General features: G+C 36.8%; 1 protein-coding gene across 2 annotated transcripts; it reads left to right on the forward strand.

Annotated features, from left to right (window-relative positions):
* The first annotated feature begins 2,503 nt into the window (after positions 1–2,503).
* On the forward strand, positions 2,504–20,465 carry LOC149542853 (uncharacterized). 2 transcript variants are annotated; one of them, XM_089797751.1, is made up of 3 exons: positions 2,504–2,957; positions 4,433–4,970; positions 19,925–20,465. In XM_089797751.1, exons 2-3 carry the CDS (start codon positions 4,655–4,657, stop codon positions 20,170–20,172), a joined length of 564 nt encoding a protein of 187 aa, XP_089653877.1. In that variant the 5' UTR covers positions 2,504–2,957; positions 4,433–4,654; the 3' UTR covers positions 20,173–20,465. The 2 variants fall into 2 exon arrangements, with proteins under 2 accessions (XP_089653877.1, XP_089653876.1); XM_089797750.1 differs by having other exon boundaries at positions 2,504–2,565.
* Positions 20,466–20,854: the final 389 nt, after the last annotated feature.

Below are 20,854 nucleotides of genomic sequence, written 5' to 3' on the forward strand. Positions count from 1 at the left end.
TTTGTTCCCCCCCTCTTATTGTATCCCTCTTTCGACATCTCTCCTCTCTCTATTCTAACTGTTCTCTGTACATCCCTTTCGTTCTCCATATTCATCTTCATCACTCTCTCTATTTCTATCCCTTGACTCTATATCTTCCTGATTCAAAGGTTTTTCTTTAATCACATTTGGATCCATGTAAGTCTATGGAAGGTTTATTTAAAGAAATGCCAACTTTATTGAGACTTCTTTTACACAAATTATTGGTATTAAATGATATTGAGAGGGTGGGGGGGGCGTGGGGGTGAATCAGTACAACAAGTAAGCTACTCTTTCAGACTACTGATCAAACATTACTTTCTAAAACATTAATCAAATTTAGACTTTTTTTACACAAATTATTGGCATTAAATGGTATTGAGAGGGTGGGGGGGAGGGGTGAATCAATACAACAAGCAAGCTACTACTTCAAACTATCGACCAAATGTTATTTTCTAAAACATTAATCAAATCGAGACTTTTTTTACACAAATTATAGATATTAAATGGTTTTGAGGGGGGGGGGGGGGGGGGGAGGGTGAATTAGTACAACAAGTAAGCTACTACTGGTCAAACATTACTTTCTAAAACATTAATCAAATCAAAACTTTTTTTACACAAATTATTCATATTAAATGGTATTGGGGGGGTGTGAATTAATACAACAAGCAATATACTTTCAAACTACTGGTCAAATGTTACTTTCTAAAACATTAATCAAATGATTACTATAATAAACAAACTTAAACCACGAGTCAATCACAGAAGCACAACACATAACACTAGCATTTTGGTATCGTGGAAAACCCCTATTAGAAGGTAACAATGGAGATGATACCCACAAATCTTTCACTTCAATTAAAAAGTTGTACTATTAGGAGCTTACAAATACCCTTTTTGGGGTCCACCCTATTAGGAGTGTTTTGTACACTATTAGGAGTAAAAGAAGATTTGTTAGGATCCACCTCAGTTAGAGGATTTGGAACTCTTTCCGAGAGTCCATCTTGGTAAAGGATTTACAATAAAAATACGGTTAAGGTCCACCCATTTAAGGGATTGCCTTCATTGTAACTATTAGGTGATAATGACTTGAATGATCTATTTGTAGCACTACTTTCCTATCAGATCCTTTCTATTTTGCTCACACTATAGCTTCTTTCTTCTCCATCTCCACTCCTTCACTTGTTGTAATCACATATTCTTTGCATTCACCTCTCAATGTCTCTACTCTATTTCTCTGTTCTCATTACTTCTCGTACTCATGACTCTCCTTCTTAAATCCATGCTTATTCTTTTTTTGCTTAATCTCAAACCTTCATTCACATTAAAAGGTTGTTGCACTCATAAGTCTTGTCTAATTCACATATTCATATGTTCTTAACACATTTTCGGTCACTACATTGAATGCCATTAGGTCTTCTTGTGCAATTCCCTAGAGTAGTCAAAATGTGTTTGATCTACACTTGCTTCATCTTGAATCTTCTCACCTATCTTGCTTCCATCCATTAATTGTCAAGTCAGTATTGCTTGATTAAGGAAAATTCATCATCACTTCTTTGTCTTCAACTGCATCAATCCTATTGATTATTGTTTTGTCACATATAACATATGAACATATTGACCAATCATGTTTTGACACATAGATTCTTGTTTACCTCTCATCATTATGAGTTTCTATCGCAATCTTGATTTATATAGACATCATTGAATATCCTCCTATGATTCCTCGTCTTAATTTATGCTTGCTCATGTCTTCTCCTTGATACATCAGTTGTGACTAAGTGTCATCGATCATCTACCTTGTAGCCAATCATCACCTCTTGTTAATGCCAAATGCCAACACCAACATCATTTTGAAACAACTAATTTTCCTTTGGGACTTTCGTTGCACAAACAACATCATTTGCTAAATAACTTGACTATTGACATCACACAAAACACAAATGTATAAAAAATAAACGCTTTTCCCCCTATTTTACTTTCCATACCTCCTTAAATACACACTCCACACCACTATGTAGCTTATTGATTAATAATAAAAATAAAAGAAAAACCATGATAGTAGATAGTTTAGTCTAATAATTGAAAACTCAAAATTCTTTATTGAAAAAAGGCTCCTCAAGTTAAAACCGCGACCTAGATGCTCAACATCACTAATCAAGAATTAAACCCACGTCCTCAATTTGTTAAGATGATAACTAAGAAAAAGAAAAAGAAAAAGACAAAGAAAAATAATCCCAAAAATCATTGACCGCGAGGTAGAGTGGGATTCTTTTTAACTTTAAAGGCGTATCATTATCCTCTTATCAAGATATATTCGAAAATATCGAAAAACAAGAATGTGCGTGTCAATTTTGGCAAAGAAAGCAATGAGGTGGACCCCGCTCTGTTCTATTCCATTCGCAAACGCGTCGTCAACGCGTTTGCCGTGTTCTCGTTTGTTTTTATGCTTCCTATATAGTTCCCCACAAACCTCCTGATTTCTAACCTTCGAGGCGCCAAATTTACATCGAGGGATATAGATTTTTCAGAGCGTTGTGATTTCCGGTAAGCAATTCCTACCTTACTTTCAAAATGTTATTCGCGCCGCTTTTCTTACCGTACCGTTCAGAATTCAAAATCGTGGCGATCGATTGTGCTTTTAACTCGAGAAATCCTATGAAACAAACTCGGAAATCATGCATCTGAAGAACTGTTGAATGGCATATGACAGACATCATATTAGAACAACAGCTGTTGAAAGGGCGGATGTATTGTTTTCAAAACCCTTGCGGATCGCGTGAATGTGTATGATATAGAATGGAAGCAATTCTCTCCGCTGCTATTTGTTTAAATTTGTTGGTTCCGTGTATGGAAAACCAACGTTTTATATGCTTAAAGAATCTAAATTAGAGGAGTTTATTGATTGTATGAAGGCTTCCTCTATTTCTGGAAGTCAGGTAAATAACTCATTCGTCAGATGTACAAATACTGCAATTTGTTTCGGTAATATTTAACAACTGAGGGTATATATCGCTAGATTCGTTCATAATGCAATTCGACCATCCTTCAAATGGGGTAATGCACTCAGAAAAATATTGATCTCTTATCGTTTTTGGTTCGCCTTGTACATCTTTGGAGGGCTTATTCTCTGCCATGCTCGCAAGTTGCACATTTGTTAGTTCCTCTGTTTGACATCTAGTTGTTTATTTCGATTTGATAGTTAAAGAGGAGACACATCATTGTACAGAGATGCCAAAAAATGGAGAGCTAATTTTAAAAATCTAGCTATTGGTGGTATGGTTCTGAGCTAACCGCATGCAAATTTGAAATTCCATAAGCCTATGCTCGGATCGTTCTTCAATACAAATCTCGATGTATTTCGAAATATTAGTAATTCGTGGTGGTCAGTGGAACAAAACCAAGGGAAAATTTGAAGGTTGGCTATTCCATCATGATTTCAAACAAATCCTTGCCGCCCTTGCTCGTGTTGGGTTCTCTTTAAATGTTTCGAAATCAGCTGAAGCTAAGTCGTTGGTGGAGGATTCCATTTGGTTTCTATTTCATCCCTAAATATATTCGTCTGATAAGTGGGTTAACTCATAAAAAAATTGGATTTGGCTAAAGGAAACATACATTTTATTGGATTAGGTTTTTATAATGAATGCAATCCTGAAATCATAACAGAATGGATAACAGCAAGCTCTCAGAGTTGCCAAACGACCCCTATTAATTTTGAAAGAGAGTCTACATGACATGCATCTGATTAGAATGAAACCTCAAACTCTATCTCGCCCCGTAGCATATTTGATTGCGTCTATGGTATAACGCAACTTGTGCAACTGCTGAAATATCAGTCGCAGAAAAATGGCATGACGCAGCATCCTGTAAGACAAATACACTTGGAACTTTACAGAGGACAACCATGTAGGAAATCTGAGAAATAGAATACCAAACCATGTGCATAACTGCTTTTTTGTTTGCCTTGGAATCAGATTACCATTCACAATATATACTAAAGTGAACTTCTTATTGTAGAGGGGTTCGAATCCGTCATGTTTGCGTGTTGCACTAGAGTTTTTTTCCCTTTGTTTGACATCTAGTTGTCCTTTTAGGCGCTTGTAGATAAAACTAACTGGCACTTTGGTCTGAGATCTATCTTTTGTTTTGGTGGATACCTTTTCGATAGATGTAAGTCTTATTATCAGTGTGGGAAATGTAATTGAAGTTAATAGTAGTATATACGTGAGTTTAATTTAGTGTTGCTTGGTGGTATTATGATTGTGTTTTTTCTTCATTTGTTTGTTTTCTGTGATATTTTGAATGAATCGATGAAAATGATTTGCCAGGTAGATAGGGAGATCAAATTCTATTTTTAAGGAGATAGGTGATTCATGATGTTGAAATTTAACGGGCTGTCTAACTAATTTGACAGGTAGTCAAGATTTGATGTGCATCTGCTCTTAGTTCCGCTGTTGAACACTGTTTTGCCTTATAAGAGTTGAATCTGATTCCATCATTCTGTTACAGTAGCCGTTGAAAGAGAAGGAAGATAAGTGCCAAACACTGTGATAATTGTGCATCCTTGAAGCTCAACTTCGCTATAAGAAATATTATCAGTTATATTGGCTTGCACTAGTGACTAGCTCAGTAAAGAATGGGAGGAGGTAACAAAAAGCCAGAGGAGGGTGAATATGGGGACAAAGGACTCTTGTCAAATATAATGGGAGGTATGCATTCAGGTTATCCTCCTTCGGGATATCCTCCATCAGCCCCTCCTTCTGGATACCCTCCTTCAGGTTACCCTCCTTCAGGATACCCACCTTCAGGATATCCTGGTCCACAAGGTTATCCTCCACCTCAGCAAAATGCACCATATGGTTACCCTCCTCAACAAGGTGCACCACCTCCAGGATATCCTCCATATGGTGGCTATCCAGCGTCAGGTCATTCTTCAGGTCATCAACAGCCTGGTATGTTTGCTAAATGCTAGAGCTGAGATTTTAATTTTACTAATTTCTTTTAGAGGAAGCATTAGGATTTGATTTATTCTTGAAAGAGGAATGATATAATATGTATTTACTAAGTGGGATATAGGAGTCAAGGATAAAGACTTGACTTTTTCATATATGTACTATTTATTCGACAATATGTTTTTCTTTTTATAATTGATTTGAACATAGAATAAATAATTGAAATTAAGTATTGCATAAGTTTATGACAAATCTAGTTCATCTTTATCTGATAATCATATCTTTAGTGTGCCATTACAACCGGTGCTCTATAGGGCTAGAAATGTGTAAAGTTATTCTATAGATTAATTCAGCTAGAATTTAGATTTGCATAGAATTATAAGCATTGAAGATTTGAAATACTTTCGATTAGCTGCGATGATGTTTTTGTTTGACAGTCTCATCTGGTGCCAAGAGCCAAGCAGCAAGCATTGTCAGGGAAATACTAATAGCAACTCAAGGCATAAATTTTTGAATAAAGTACACAATATAATACATTTGGTGACAGTGATGTATTATTACATGAAAGATAACATCATGTCAACTAGCTGTTTACGTTTATTCATCTATAGATCTGTTATGGGCTTATTCATATGGTTAAATCTGATGATTTTCATATAATACAAATACATACTGAATTATCATCTGGAGAGTAACAGTCCAAAACGAATCTCAATTTATTTTCTGACACTCCGATTATAACTGTTATGCCTCAATATTCTATTCTAACTCATCCAATAAAGTTGAATGACATCTGCCCATTCCAATTCATTTTACACAACTAAAGTTCTTTGTTCTTTTCTTTCATCCATGACTGCATTTATATCTGATGGGGGATTTGTTTGTTTTTCATGTCTGGAGATTCATGAGAACATGGTGTTCAATAATCTGTCTCGAGAGATTTGTTGCATATTTCAAAGCAGATGTTTATTGAGTACGATGTCTTCTATAAGACAGCTTTTTAGGGGCCTTTCACAGTTTAATTTTGTCCACAGTAGAGCTAACGATACCATTGCATTTTCTATCATGTGTGCCAAGCTGTGATGGTCAATACTCTTAACTTGGCAATCCTGGCTATTTGTCGCTTGGTGCTGCATTGTAGGGTACAATTATGATCACTACCACCATTCCTTGTGGCACAACACCGATGTTGTTGTTTCATTTCTGTGGATTTATGGGCACATGAAGTTCTATAGTCTAGCTTGATAGCTTCTTCATTACATTTTTCAACATTATGCTGCAGATTGTAAAGCAGAGGCTTTGCTGGGCATAACATCCTCTACAAGACACATGATTAAGGTCCTTTCAACATAATATTTTGTACTGTACCTAGACATGCTATTCTATTATCTGTTGTCTGATGTCTTACCTTGACTGTGCTCAGCATTTGTGACTAAATGTTGCTTCTGTAGTGCCAGTATAGGACCAGGACTAATCCTCACTGCACCATAATTCTCTGTATCACTTATGATGCATCCATCTAGTCCTCTGATGACAGAAATTCTCATTTCAGCATTTTTGGCCTTTCTAATCCAATTTTGATGAGAAGACCATAACCCAGTAATTTGCCAACAAGGTTATAAAGTCTTCTTGCCACCCTTGCATCCCATTTGTGGGGATTGTTGGAATAGTAGAGGAGATTTCATGCCAATTTGTTCATAGGGTCATTGTACATACATCCCATTGATCTGTCATGTAGAACAACAGAAATAAGGTTTGTGACATTTATATTAGAACTCCTAGGAAAACATGTTTGAAGAGAAAGATGGTTGGCTTGAAGAAGAAACTCACTGATGTGTCCCTACCTTCAACAACTCCTTAAGGAAGTCCCTGAGACAGTCTGCTGAGCTGGCTTGGTCTGCAAACTTGTGATTGTAGTTGCGTCCCTTAGTTTCACTACCTTAGTTTGTCTTGTATGTTTTTGATTAAGGCAAAATAGGTTTTGAAGGGGCTCTGAAATCCTGTACAAAATAGAGCTAAAGATTTAAACCATTGCAGCCCATATGAAGAAACAAGACAAACAGAACAAGGCCAGCCAAGAACAAGAAGCCAGCCAACAAGAGACAGCAACAGAAGGATAAGAACCAAAGCATAGAAAACCAAAAAAACATAGAACCCAGACAACACGTGCCAACTATCCCATTTTCTTCAGAAGCTCAGCTGCCTCAAGCTCAAGCTCAAGCTCATCCATCCTTGCGACATATTGCTTGAGTTGCTTGACTTCACCAGTGGCAGCAGAGGCCATCTTCCTGGTGCTGGATCTTATTCTTTTACCTGGACCACCCTGGCTCTCATTGTGCTCTGTATCATGAACAATCTTAACAATTGCCTTCTCCTCTAGGGAACCTTCCAACTTGCTGACAAGAATTTTAACATGATCATTAGAAGCCTTCAAGATTTTGAAGCTCTGATCAGCAATGCCTTTGAGAGTGTCTTCCAATCTAGCAACCCTGCTATTCAATTCAAGAACTTTGGCCTCCAGCCTCTGAAAGGCAGCAATATCCATCACCGAACTCATAGCCACACCAGCCCTTGCCCCATCATCATTGTCCTTCTTACTATTAACTCTGCTCTCAAAGGCCTTCATCCTATCATTAATATCATTAATCTCATGAAAAGGCCCCTTAATGGCCTTGAAATTATCTAACATACCACTCCTAGCAGTAAGCAACACATCCATCCGAGGCTCTTTGCTGGAATCACTGAGAATAAGCATAGAAGGATCGATAAGCTCTCTGAGATCAACATTACCAGACTCCTCACCCCTCATGGCCAACTCCATATTTTCACTGACAATACCCAACTTCATGGTACTCATATCAATATTCCTCCACACAATTTTCTTCAGCATAGGAGGTTTCCTAATTGGGGAATTGGAAGGATGATTCATCATAGATCTTATGGTAGGCCTCAAGTGAGACTCTTTAACAATCTTCTTATCATTTTTGCTGGGGGTCTTTGACACAACCTTTTTCTATTTCTTATTCTTCATAACAAGGGAAGGGGAGGTCTTTGACTTTCTGCAACCTTCCGGTTCCTCTTCATCCATATCCATGTCATCCTCCTCCTCATTGTACTCCTTGTCTAATGAAATGACCATTATAGTGATCTTATGTTTTTTACTTTCCTCCTTAGCAGATTTCAAGGGACGTTTGGAGGAAGAACCCTTACCTTTACCCTTGGTAGTGATGGCCTCAGGGTCCTTAGAATGCATATCTTCATTGTCCTCAGTTTTAGAGAAATGATGTTGGGAAACATAATCATCATCCTTTGCCTCAGACTCACCGTTATCCTTAATTTGTTTTCCCATGGAGTGAGTTTTAAAATATTCATAAATTAAAAGCATCAGGCCATCATGTAGTGGAGTTTTAGTAATCACACCATCCCTAATCCCATGAATGCTGGCATTCATAGACGTATACAGGTAAAAAGGAATGGAAATCTTGATAGTATGCGTGAAGTGATTCAAAATAACGTAGTATGTCTTACCATCTTTAACCAGGGCCTCCTGCTCATCATCCTCTTTAGGGAACACCTCAATAGTGGCCTCAAAATCTTCTTGTCCTTGTAGAATTTCTTCCCAACTATGAGAATCCAAAGACCTCTAGATAGCTCTCGTTCCAGCTATTTAGAAAAATCTCGGTCACTTCAAGTTTTCCCCACGCAACGTCTCCATAAACATTAAACAGTGTAAGACCACCTTATGCAATATCTCCCATAGCTTTGTTCTTCTTTGCCATATCTCATAGTTGGGTGGCTCCCTGCATCTTCATTGGTTACCCATGCTTTTATTTTGCAACTCATACTCCAAAAATATAACATAGGGACATAGGGACAATTGCGATCAATAAATTGATTGTGAATAAAAATGAAGGAAATAGTGGTAAAAATCACTCACAAAATGTGCGAGCAAAAGGGGAAATCAATACACATCTCGTCCTTGCAATTCCTCATATACCTTGTAATCATTAATGCGTCACCTCTAGGTACGATCAACATCATTGAGAAATTTGCCTTTTTTACCATTGATCAAATCATTTTAATACTTGATATGAGCTCTATAGGGAGGGCCATATTGCCGTGCCACCTCATCTTGCTATTGAGTCTATCAACCATGTTAGCTAAGGAGTGAGTGACCATGTTGGACTCCTTATAAACATGGGAAATAAAATAGTTATCCATAGTGGTAAGGATGTCTTTAGTCCAAGAAGGTTTAAAAATTCTTTTCAAACAATTGATGATATTTTTTGAATCACCCTCCAGCCATAGATTGGAAACATCCATGTCCTTAGCCATTCTAGTAGCTTGAAGAGCCACCATCACCTCTGCATAGTGGTAAGTCTGCTTTCCTAAGGTAAGCGCCATTGTAGCAAGGCATTGGCCAAAATGATTTCTTAACACTCCCTCACACCTAGATAGCCTAGGATTTCCCTTAGTTGCCCTATCAAAATTAGCCTTGTACTAGTCAATAGGAGGAAAGAGCCACCTTCTGTCCCTTCTACTACAACCATTAGGGTTAGCCTTATGCATAGACTTAATCAATAGATTAAAGTTAGAGAATCAACCCACAAAACAAGTAAGGTTTTCCAAGATAGCATTGACTATCTTAAAGAAGACCACCTTGGGAGAAGAAGATTTGTCTCTAAAAATCCTGTTGTTGTGCTCTTTCCAAATCCCCCATAAAATGTAAGGAAGAGAAAGGAACCAAAATCTTTTAAAGTTAAGAAAAGGCCGAAAAGAAAGGGACTATTGGACAAAACAATCAGATAGGTTAGAGGGGAGAATACAAGGGAAATTTAGCTCACTAAAAAAGACACACACCAAATATCTCTGGAAAAAGGGCAATGAATAAAAAGATGACTAGTGGACTTAACATCAACACAGCACATGATCCACATATTAGGAAGATAGAAACCCCCTTTACACAAGTTATCAATAGTGAGGACTCTATTTTGAAGGAGGCTTCAAAAAAATATGTTAACTTGTGGGATTAGACCAGAGATCCATGCCTTCGCCCGACAAGGTGGGGAATTAGGGATAATAGACAAAGGTGATGAGATGAGGCCACAGAAAAAGACCCTAAAGGAGTAGCAACCTAAACAAGGGTATCTTGCCTACAACAATGACAATGGAAGACACAATAGACATCAGGGGCACCAACCAAGGAGAGATCTCACATAAATTCAGCCAAGCCCCATCTAGCCAGTAATTATCAACATGAGAAATGAGAACCAAATGTAGCCTTGCAAGCATCTCTCCACACATAAAAATCTTCATAATTAACTAGTTTGCTAATTGGAAGCCAATTGCCAACCTTGCATTTAACGTTCATCGAAGCGGTACCTCTAGCTTTCAAAATATTCTTTCGGATGGAGGAGTCATTCAAAATGTTATTAGAAGACAAAAACTCTTAAAAGGACAAATTGCTGTTGAGACATTTAGAGTCCAAAATATCTCTCCACTCTCCCTTATTATTAAATATTCTTTAGACTTGCTTAGCCACAAGGGCTTGATTAAAGTTTCTTATCTTTCTTATACCCAATCCTCCTCTATTCTTAGGATGGTAGCCCATATCCCAAGAAATAAGGGGAAGCGCTCTGTGTTCTTCAGTACCCGACCATAAGAGCCGCTTGTGGATTCTTTCAATAGCCTCCACAAATTTAGAAGGGATAAAGATCTGATGAGGGCATAAGTAGGGAGGTTCTAAAAGGTAGACTTTAGAAGTTGGAGTTTGCCAGCTTGACTCAGCGGAACTCCCTTCTAACTAGCTAGCTCCTTATTGAATTTATCAATTAGGCTACTCTAGAACGAGTTCGGGGGTTTCAACCCAAGAGGGAGCCCCAAGTAAGTAGTCGTCAGGTCCGCGATATTACAACCCAATATATCAGCAATGCGACCTTGTCTATCAAGGGGAGTGTTCATGAAGTACAAAGAGCTCTTATCCTAGTTAATCAGCTGACTAGAAGCCCTAGGATAGCATTTAAGTGCCGCTTTGATATTTCTGGCCTCCCTAATAGAAGCTGCCCCACCAAGAATAGTATTGTCAACAAATTGTTGATGAGAGAAGGCGGATCCCACAGAGGATGACTTAATCCCCTCCAAACCCTTAGAAGCAATACCAACAGCTATCATCCTCCCAATACATTCAGCAACGATAACAAAAAGGATAGGGGATAAAGGGTTGGCTTGCCTTAGTCCCCTAGAAGGCTTAAAGAATGGAGGAATGATTTTTCAATATCAAATTCCAATCTGAATTGTTTCCAATATTATGTAGGAATGCTTTTAAAATATCAAGTTCCGATCAGAATTGAATGTTTTGATCTTGCAAAGCCAAAATGGCCTACTTCTTTGTTAAGCAATTCAGTGGTGTTGATAAGATTATTGTAGTTGTGTTGAAGATGTCAACTTGGGTCTCACATCTTTGGTAAGCTTAAAATCAATGCCCAAATGAAGCATGATTTTTCATTGGTTGACAATCTAGAAAAGTTTTTTGATTTTCAGCTTGTTTACAAAAAATATTATTCATTAGCCACTATGAGGAGTACATGGAATATTAGCAATTTTGTGAAGATATTTTATGAACTTCCAAGATGTCCACGTTGGTCTCATGGTTGTGAAAAGCTCACAATCAATGTTCAATACAAACATTTTTTTCTTTGTTTGACACTTTTGAGAAATTTTTCAGGTTTTCTGCAAAAGTAACATGGCCTTTTAAGCACCACAAGGATGAATTTTTAGCAATTTTACAAAGGAAATATTTTGATTCTTAACAAATTTGATCATGCCCACATTGGTGGGAAGCTTACAATCAAGAACCAATACAAGTATTATAAAGTTTCTCATTGGTCGACTCTTGTGAGAAATTCTTCAGCTTAATGCCCAATATCAGCATTATTTGAATTTTTCAGTGGTTAACACATGTAAAATTTGTCAACTTGTATGTAAAAAAGGTATTATTTTTTCAAGCAACTTGAGGAAGAGTACATGAAGTCAACTTGTATGCAAAATGTGCTATATTTTTTTAAGCACTGTGAAGAAGAGTACATGAAGTCAACTTGTATGCAAAATGTGCTATATTTTTTTAAGCACTGTGAGGAAGAGTACATGAAGTTCTGTGTAATGTCCCCTTTTTGGGACATTAGAAAAGTTAAAGACATATTCATATAATATTAAAATTGACTTGGAGAGCGTGGACTCAGATTATAAAAGGTCAATTTAATAATTATAAAGTGGGCTAAAAATGACAAGGAGAGATAAGACGAAAAACCAGGAAGGGAGTCAAGGATGTTGTTGTAGTTCTTAGTTTGAGACTGGATGCAATTATAATTAGAGTTGTACAGTCTATAGGTGCAGTGATATTTCATAGATTTATATGGGATTCTAGGGATCTAGTTGATAGATGGGTTGTAGAGTGATACCTTGCTTCATAGTGTGGGTGGAAAGCTTCAGCTTTCAGTCAGTGTGAGTACGTAGCTCCTCGTGCCGATAGACAATGGACACAAACCCATTGTTTGTGGAGACATCACTTTAGGTGTCTTGTATGCGCTTACAGGTTCTTCTCTTAGTGTTCCTATCTGATTTTTAAACTATGTTTAAGATTGGATTTTGAATGTTGGTTATTGTATTGCTGTTGTATAATGCAATAACATGTTTTAAGGAATTTTGTGAGAGTATAATGGTTTTATATTGATTGTTTGTAACACATTTTTATATGCTTGAATCTTGAATATTATTTTGAGAAAGAATGGGTTAATATCTATTGGAGAATCTAGTGATTTCTATTGTTGTTTTGTAATACATTTGCCTATGTTTAAGTTCTGAATATATATTGAAGAAGGAATTGGGTCAATATCCGTTTGGGATATTTCAATGGTATTAGAGCTGTGCATCCTGCCATCTTGTGAGGTTATTGATTTTATCAAAATAAGATATGTTATTGTTGAAATACACACCTTATTGAGGACAAAACCCCTTAAGGAGATTGTGGAAACTGGATGTAGCCCCAGTTTCACTTCTAGTATTATTAGAATCAAGTACAAAGTGTGAAGGTTAAGATTTTATTTCAGTCAAGTCCTTCTAGTTCAATGGAGTTGTTTAGTATTGACGAGATGGATGGTGGAGCCGTTTGGTAGTCTTAAAGTCAATTCAAATACAACATTCAGTATAGGGGAGTAGCTTACGATAGCAGCCATTCAAAAGGCAACTCTGCAATAACCTCTGACTAATATGGAGATCAGCGGGCGACATTAGTAGAGTCAGGGAAGAAGTCTCAACCAAACCAAGAGGATACTAAGGGAAGTTAGGCTGCCCAGGCCAAAGTTGGTTGGTCTGGACGGACAACAGTGAATAGCTACAACATTGGATATGAAGGCAACTGGTAAGGGTGTGGGGTTATAGTGTGAGTAGCAGCAACAGACGTGGGTATTGGTGGTTAGGTGTCCAACATGGCAAGCATATCACCCACGAGCTAGTAAACCTTGTGAGTCATTGACAGAAAATAGCTAGAACACCATGTGCCTCCCTGCATACGGGACCACTTTAGAGTAGACCATGTGATTGTCATTCCCCCAGGGCAATAACTAGTGGAGTGCAGTCTGAAGAGTCTTAGCTTTTTGAAATCCAAGAAGTAGTGCATCAAATTACAATCTAGTCATTGCCTGTAAGGGGACATTTAAGCTTTCCAATTTGAGGTTAACAATTAGGTAGTTTGAATTACAATCTCAATTCAGAATTACAATCATAATTAGTATGCTGGAAGTGATGAGGTTAGAATTCATGGTTTGAAAAGTCAGTTGAAGAGTGGGGAAATGTCAACCTAGAAAATTAGTTAACAATATCTCAAGGCAACAAGCAAATTCAGCACAAAACATTTAGGACATTCCTTTGATATAAAATTATCCAAAATGCTACAGCAACGTTGTTAAAGATCTAGGCACATTGGTTTTCTTCATCCACCTTGATAATTTGAGGAATAAGTTAGAGGTAGCTAATGATGTAAAAAAAATAAAGGATCTTGATAAAATCATGAAAGGTACCATGAAGCTACAAGAGCAGTTAGCCCAAAAATTTGAATCTGATATAAGAGTGGAAATACTCAATATTTATAGAGAGTATAAAATTTTTTCCTACCCAAATTTCAAATGACTTATCATTTAGTGATTACATTGATTTTTACCCAAAGCAGCAAAATAAGACTGATATGGCAAAAAGGAAGTATTTGGAATTGGTTCAAGATCTCCTTGCAAAAGACCAGTGCAAAAAATTGTATGAAGAATTTTTAGCGGACTAAAATCATCTAATAGAGGGTTTTGAAAAAGAAGATCAATTAACTACCATTGGTTTACAGCTTTCCCATGATCACATAGAAGATGTTACACAGGGTGCAAGTTTCTACGTTGGTAATTTGTAGGTTGGCTTTGACAAGTAGGTTGATAAGGTTGGTTGCACATGAGGTAATAGTAGGTTGATGAGGTTGGTTGTACACGAGGTAATAGCAGGTTGGGGTCTTTGTATGATGAGCCTTTATATACTAATGATATATGACAACACTTTGGTCTTTGCATACAAATCAAGAGAACAAGGAAAGAAGGCCTATGATTTTGAGAGGTGTGATGAACCATTTATCTCTTATGCCCATGACATGAATTCAGAGGAACAATCCGAGATGATATTGCAAGACAATTAACCACTTCAACATGACAATAATGAAATGCATACTTTAAAGAGCCAGCTAAAGGTTAGTAAAGACATGTTTGTGGCATCTTTGGTACGTTATGACAACACTCACAAGATGGTTGAGGATCTCTACAGGAGGCTCAAAAGGGAGTGGAAGGAGATGGGCTTGTTGCTGATTTGTAGGTGATCAAAACAACTCTTGAAACTATGAAATCATATTATTTGTGTTTGCTTTCCGACAAGGATTATATTCTTAAGGTTGTTGGAATATATGTTGATCAGTGGAGTAAAGAAAAGAATAAGATTATGGAGCTCAAAAGGGAGCTTAAGGATGCTCGTGAGGCATTGGATGATACTCAATTTATTCTTCAAGAAGAAGAAATCAGTTCAGCATCATGAATCATTTTCAGGAACATGAGGGAAAAGAGAGGCAAAAGTTTTTCCAAGAGGTAATTGATGAACTTGGTAGCATTCAACAGACTTATGACTTGGACAACTATCCCAAAAGACCAAGTACCGAATCTTCAGATCACAGTCAGCTTACAGACAACTCCATGTTTGGAGTGGATGCTGATTGGATTTTCGATAATCCCCTTTTTGAGATAAATGAGGACACTCTTTTTGATTGTCATGAAGAGGATGATCTCGACTTGAGAATTTTGGATCCAGTTATAGTTTTTAGCGGCGAATCTTGGTCGTAGGATTGGTGTGGTGAATTGACTATGTTCGCTTGCCCTTTTTTCAGCCCAAATATGGTTCCCAATTTGAACCCATACAGGAGTTGGATGGATTTCATACATTAGCCATTGAATAGATCTTGGTGGAGAGTTGATGAGAGTCATGTTTCAATCACAAGGAATGGTTTTTCAGCTTCATTTTTATTCATAGTACCTATGTACTTAGAGGTTCTCCAGATTGATGATGACAGTATGGTATTTGATGCACCCATGGTGTTATTTTTAGCTTTTCAGCAGCTTGTTTCTTACATCATGTATTTAGGTCGGTTCATCATGATCTATTGGGTTATACATAGCTCCTGGATACATTTCTACTTCATCATATCAGTTGGTCATGACAACAAGGTTTGGGATCCAGGTGTTGACCATATGTATCTATGGCTTGTTGAGGATTTTGTTTTAGTTCTTCTCAGTTTGAGACTGGATGCGATGATAATCAGGGTTGTACAGTCTACAGGTGTAGCGATATTTCATAGATTTATACGGGGTCTAGGGATTCGGTTGATGGATGGGTTGAAGAGTGACACCTTGCTTTGCCATGTGGCGGGATTTGTTTTGAGGTTGGGCTACAGGCTACTTGCAGATTCATATGGGATCTTGGTACTAATTGTTTGACGACAAGCAATCTTGAGGAGGGAAGATTTGTAATGTCCCCTTTTTGGGACATTAGAAAAGGTAGACATTCATATAATATTAAAGTTGACTTGGAGAGCGTGGACTCAAATTATAAAAGGTCAATTTAATATTATAAAGTGGGTTAAAAATGTCAAGGAGAGATAAGAGAAAAAGCCAGGAAGGGAGTTGAAGAATCATAGCTGTGAGGATAAAAGGAGAAGAGGCTCATTTATTTAGGATACTTGATTTATGATTCAGATTTCAGTATCTCTCTTGCGAGAGTTATTCAGAAAGCTTTAGCTTTCAGCCTGTGTGAGGACATAGCCCCTCGTGTTGGCAGACAGTGGACGCAAACCCATTGTTTGTGGACACGTCACTTTAGGTGTCTTGTATGAACTCACAGGTTCTTCTCTTAGTGTTCCAGTTTGACTGTAAAACTGTGTTTAAGATTGGATTTTGAATGTTGGTTATTATATTGCTGTTGTATAATGTAATAACATGTTTTAAGGAATTTTATGAGAGTTTACTGGTTTTATACTGTTGGTTTGTAACACATTTTCATATGCTTGAATCTTGAATATTATTTTGAGAAAGAACGGGTTAATATCTATTGGAGAATCTAGTGGTGTCTATTGTTGTTTCGTAATACATCTGCCTATGTTTAAGCTCTGAATATATATTGAAGAAGGAATTGGGTCAATATCCGTTTGGGATGTTTCATTCCGACAATTACAAATAAAATTTGTGACCTCCACACACACCTACAAATTTGTGATACAATACTTGTGGCTTTTCTTCATCTATTTGCCAAGATAGAGTTTCTCACCATGCAAACATGCGAAGATATTGTAATGCCTACTTAGAGAAAAAGGCCAAACAAAGCCAAATTGTTCAGTGTAGAATCAATCCTTCATGCACAACATTGTGAACATCCAAAGACCCCAGCACTAAATTGGAAAGAGGAGTAGGGGAATAAATCAGTCTCTAATCCACAACAAATCTGAATGTCACAGGTATTAATTAACCGTAAAATACACATTAGATCAAGCCCAAGCAAATACATTAATCCATAAGCTACTTGTTCACATCTTTGCTATCCTTAACTTTGAGGAACAATAGTACCTTTTCTACACCCAGAGTATTGGATTGAAGCCAATTGTTTTGTGTTATCTTCGACGATAAGAATTAAATGAAACATCATCATGCAAGATGCAGTCAAATGCTGACCAAGGCTTAAAGGACATGCTCAAATCTAATCAGTAAAATGGCCCATCAAGAGGAATATATTAAGTTTCCTGCTAATGCACAGATTAGTATGAAGACAATCCTAAATCTAATACAAGCACCTATGATGTAGAGCCATTGGAGATGATGCAGGAGGATCTACATTTAGTAGGGACCTGGCAAAACAATGAATACCTTCTGCACTATTTGAATATGGTGAATGGTTACAATTGAAAATTTATGAGCGTTACTACAATTCAAGGGAATGTGGAAGAGAGCATCATTTATAATAAGGACCGTGATTAAGATTAAGGGGCAATAAAGGTCAGAAGAGTATCGTTTTTTTGAATGACTGTAGAATATAATTAGTATATTCATTAATAAATGAAAGGAAAATGAATTAACGGAAGGAGAGAGAGGAGGCCTATGTAAAAGTGTGGTCTGGCTGCATGAATTGAAGGAATCGTTGACAAACAAAAGAGTAGGCAACAAAGAAGGAAAGAAAGAGTGGTGTGAGTCTGAAAAGGGTATGATCTACCCAAAGGAGAGGGACTGCGTTGTGGTGAGAATTGGGGAAATGGGATAGAGGAGAGCATTCCTTCAGAGGACTGAAGGAAAATTTATGTGTAGGCACTGTGATAAGAGACACTGATGTTTTGAGAGAGGGCAAAGAGGGAGGCCATTTTTGTAATATAGAGTTTTCTTGTCTTGAAGTCTATGTATGTGTTTTCTGTTTATGTTGCAAACTTATTTAGTATTTGTGAAATCATAGATGGCAGAGAGCTCTTTGTATTGTTAAATGTCCTTTGTGTTGAATATGCTTGCAGCTGGAAGGGTGTGTTTTTCCATCGCATCAGGAGAAATTTTTAATTTTCACTTGGTAAACCAATATTTCTACGACTCTAATGACACACACATTGGTGGACTGCAACATGGTTTTGTAAAGTCAACAATTGAATGACTTCATCTCAAAGTTCCTTTTAATACCAAAGTTACTTTGGCATTTATCGAGCAATACTTGCAAGCTTGTGTTTGATATGCAAAAGATTTGGTTGCTCATGGTTTGGTCAAAGGCACTAAAGCCGTAGAGTAATCATGCATTGGTAGTGTGCCAAGTTGTGCATAGAGAAGTGGCAATGTGTTAATATGTTACAATTAGAATTAGGAATGCCAATGTGTAAGCAAAGATGTCCAGATGTTGTGTATGGTAGAATATCAGGTCAATTTTGGGTCTAGTATTGTTGAGGTTCTCCATTTCTGAAAAAATAACTCGTCACAGACCTATTGGGTGAGATCTAATGCTATATCTAAGAACCCGGTAGCCAAGGGATATGATCTGGCCAAGGCCTTTCTTCTCTAAAACTTGATTGTCTTAGTGCTAAGGAAACATTGTCCTTGGAATTTATGTATCAAATATCGATCATTGAACAATAATTTAAAATTATGAAGAATCAATCCACTGTTTGACATTGATAAATGTGTACATTTGCTTCAAGGTGTGCAATATTGCACCAAAACTGATATGAAGTTGGGCTGTTTGGAAGGCAACCATAAGAACTAAAGATGAATTGTATGAATGATTTGTATCCTTTTGCTTTAACTAATGTGCTAACATTGTTCATTGGTGCTGAATGTGACATATTCAAGCTCCTCCATTGTCGCTAGCTTATCCATTACCATTTACTTGGATGGTATTCATATTTTGCAAGAATTGAAAAGTACATGTATGTAAGATATATCTGTGTGTGCTTATGTATTTTTAAGTTCATATGTATATGTATGTGTATGTCTGTATATATACTTGTTACATGTATACACACATACACATATATAATGTATATATGAGGTACATAATAACACCTAGATACACACACACAAATATGTATAGAATCTATAGATACATAATAGCATCTATAGGCACACACAATCACATATGTATGTATATGTAGTATATACACAGTCATGCTTGCACTTGGTTCCTAAGGTGGATACAGAGATATGGATGCATGTTTTTATTCCGGATAGACAAATTAATTCGGAAGTATTCATCTAGCTTTTTGACTGTGAGGATTTTCATTATTTGTCTTGTTGGCCATTAAGCTACTATATACTTCATACTAAATCCTTTCAGTTCCTCTAAATAGAACAAAACTGTGCTCTCTCTTTGTCTTCTAAAAGAGCAACAGTTTATACCATTGTTTCTTTTGCCCATTCATTTAAACTATTATGTAGAACATGCTAAATGCTTTCATTTCCTCTAAATAAAAGAGCTTAACTGTGCTATCTCTCTGTCTTCTAAAAGAGCAACAGTTTATACAATTGTTTCTTTTGCCCATTCATTTAAACTATTATATAGTACATACTAAATCCTTCCAGTTCCTCTAAATAAAAGAGCATAACTGTGCTATCTCTCTGTCTTCTAAAAGAGCAACAGTTTTTACAATTGTTTCTTTTGCGCATTTATTCTGTTATTTAGTAATGTATCAGATTATTTTGTCCTCTGTGCTACCATCTTGGCCTGGTGGTGCAGGTCAAATCTCTACAGTTAATGGCTAACAAAGAGGTTGGTTAATGAGATTTTTGCATGAATTAAACTGGGACTTGCTAACTACTCACATAAAAAAATTAAAAAATGCTTTGACCGTTGATTAATGTTATTTTCAGGGCATGGCATGGGTGGATTTGGAGGTGTTCTAGCTGGAGGCGCAGCTGCTGCTGCAGCAGCTTATGGTGCTCACCAACTTGCTGGACACAGTGGACACAGTGGACATGGTGGATATGGTGGACTTGGCGGTTTTGGTGGACATGGTTATAAACCGCATGGTAAGTTTGGAAAGCATGGAAAGCATGGTGGCAAGTTTGGGAAACATGGAAAAGGTGGGAAACACGGAAAATTTAAGAAGTGGAAATGACTACATGGCTTTGGAAAGTTTAAGAAATGGAAGCATGGCTTTGGGAAATTTAAGAAATGGAAATGACTGTTTTAATAATATTCAATAAGTGTAGGGTGGGATGATAAATTTATGGATTTATTATTACCTAGTTTTAGAAATGGAATCTATTTTAACAAAAACAAAATGTTCTTTTAATTTACTGGAATGGTCGTCTTGGTTAATGAGATTGTTGAACTGACTTGTATATAATTACAGCATACATTAACAAGTTAGATATAATTATGATTGATTTGTTTTGTAAATTTTAAAAATCTGAGATCGTTCTTTTATTGAAAATAACTGAATGAGCTGCCGCTGAGCAAAAAGATTGCTGTTGCAGATCCGGTCTGGCACACAATCTAAATCTATGAAAAGGAATGTTTCCACAATTCTGTATGATTTTTTCTCATAAATGTTTTTTGAATAGCAACGAGTGATTTTTTCTTCGTTCTGATAATGGATAACTGAATGTAATGCAGACAATTCTCATATAGTTATATAGTTGATTCAGAAACACTTCCCATCCTTTTCATCTTTGAGTCAACATAGATGATATTTGAGTGTACTTTTTCTTCATTCTGATGATGGATAACTGAATGTAATGCAAGCAATTCTCTTATAGTTATATAGTTGATTCAGAAACATTTCCCGTCTTTCTCAG

Source organism: Cupressus sempervirens, chromosome 8 (assembly GCF_028749045.1).
Source record: "Cupressus sempervirens isolate cs-2001-9-10 chromosome 8, ASM2874904v1, whole genome shotgun sequence".
Classification (NCBI taxonomy): Eukaryota; Viridiplantae; Streptophyta; class Pinopsida; order Cupressales; family Cupressaceae; genus Cupressus; species Cupressus sempervirens.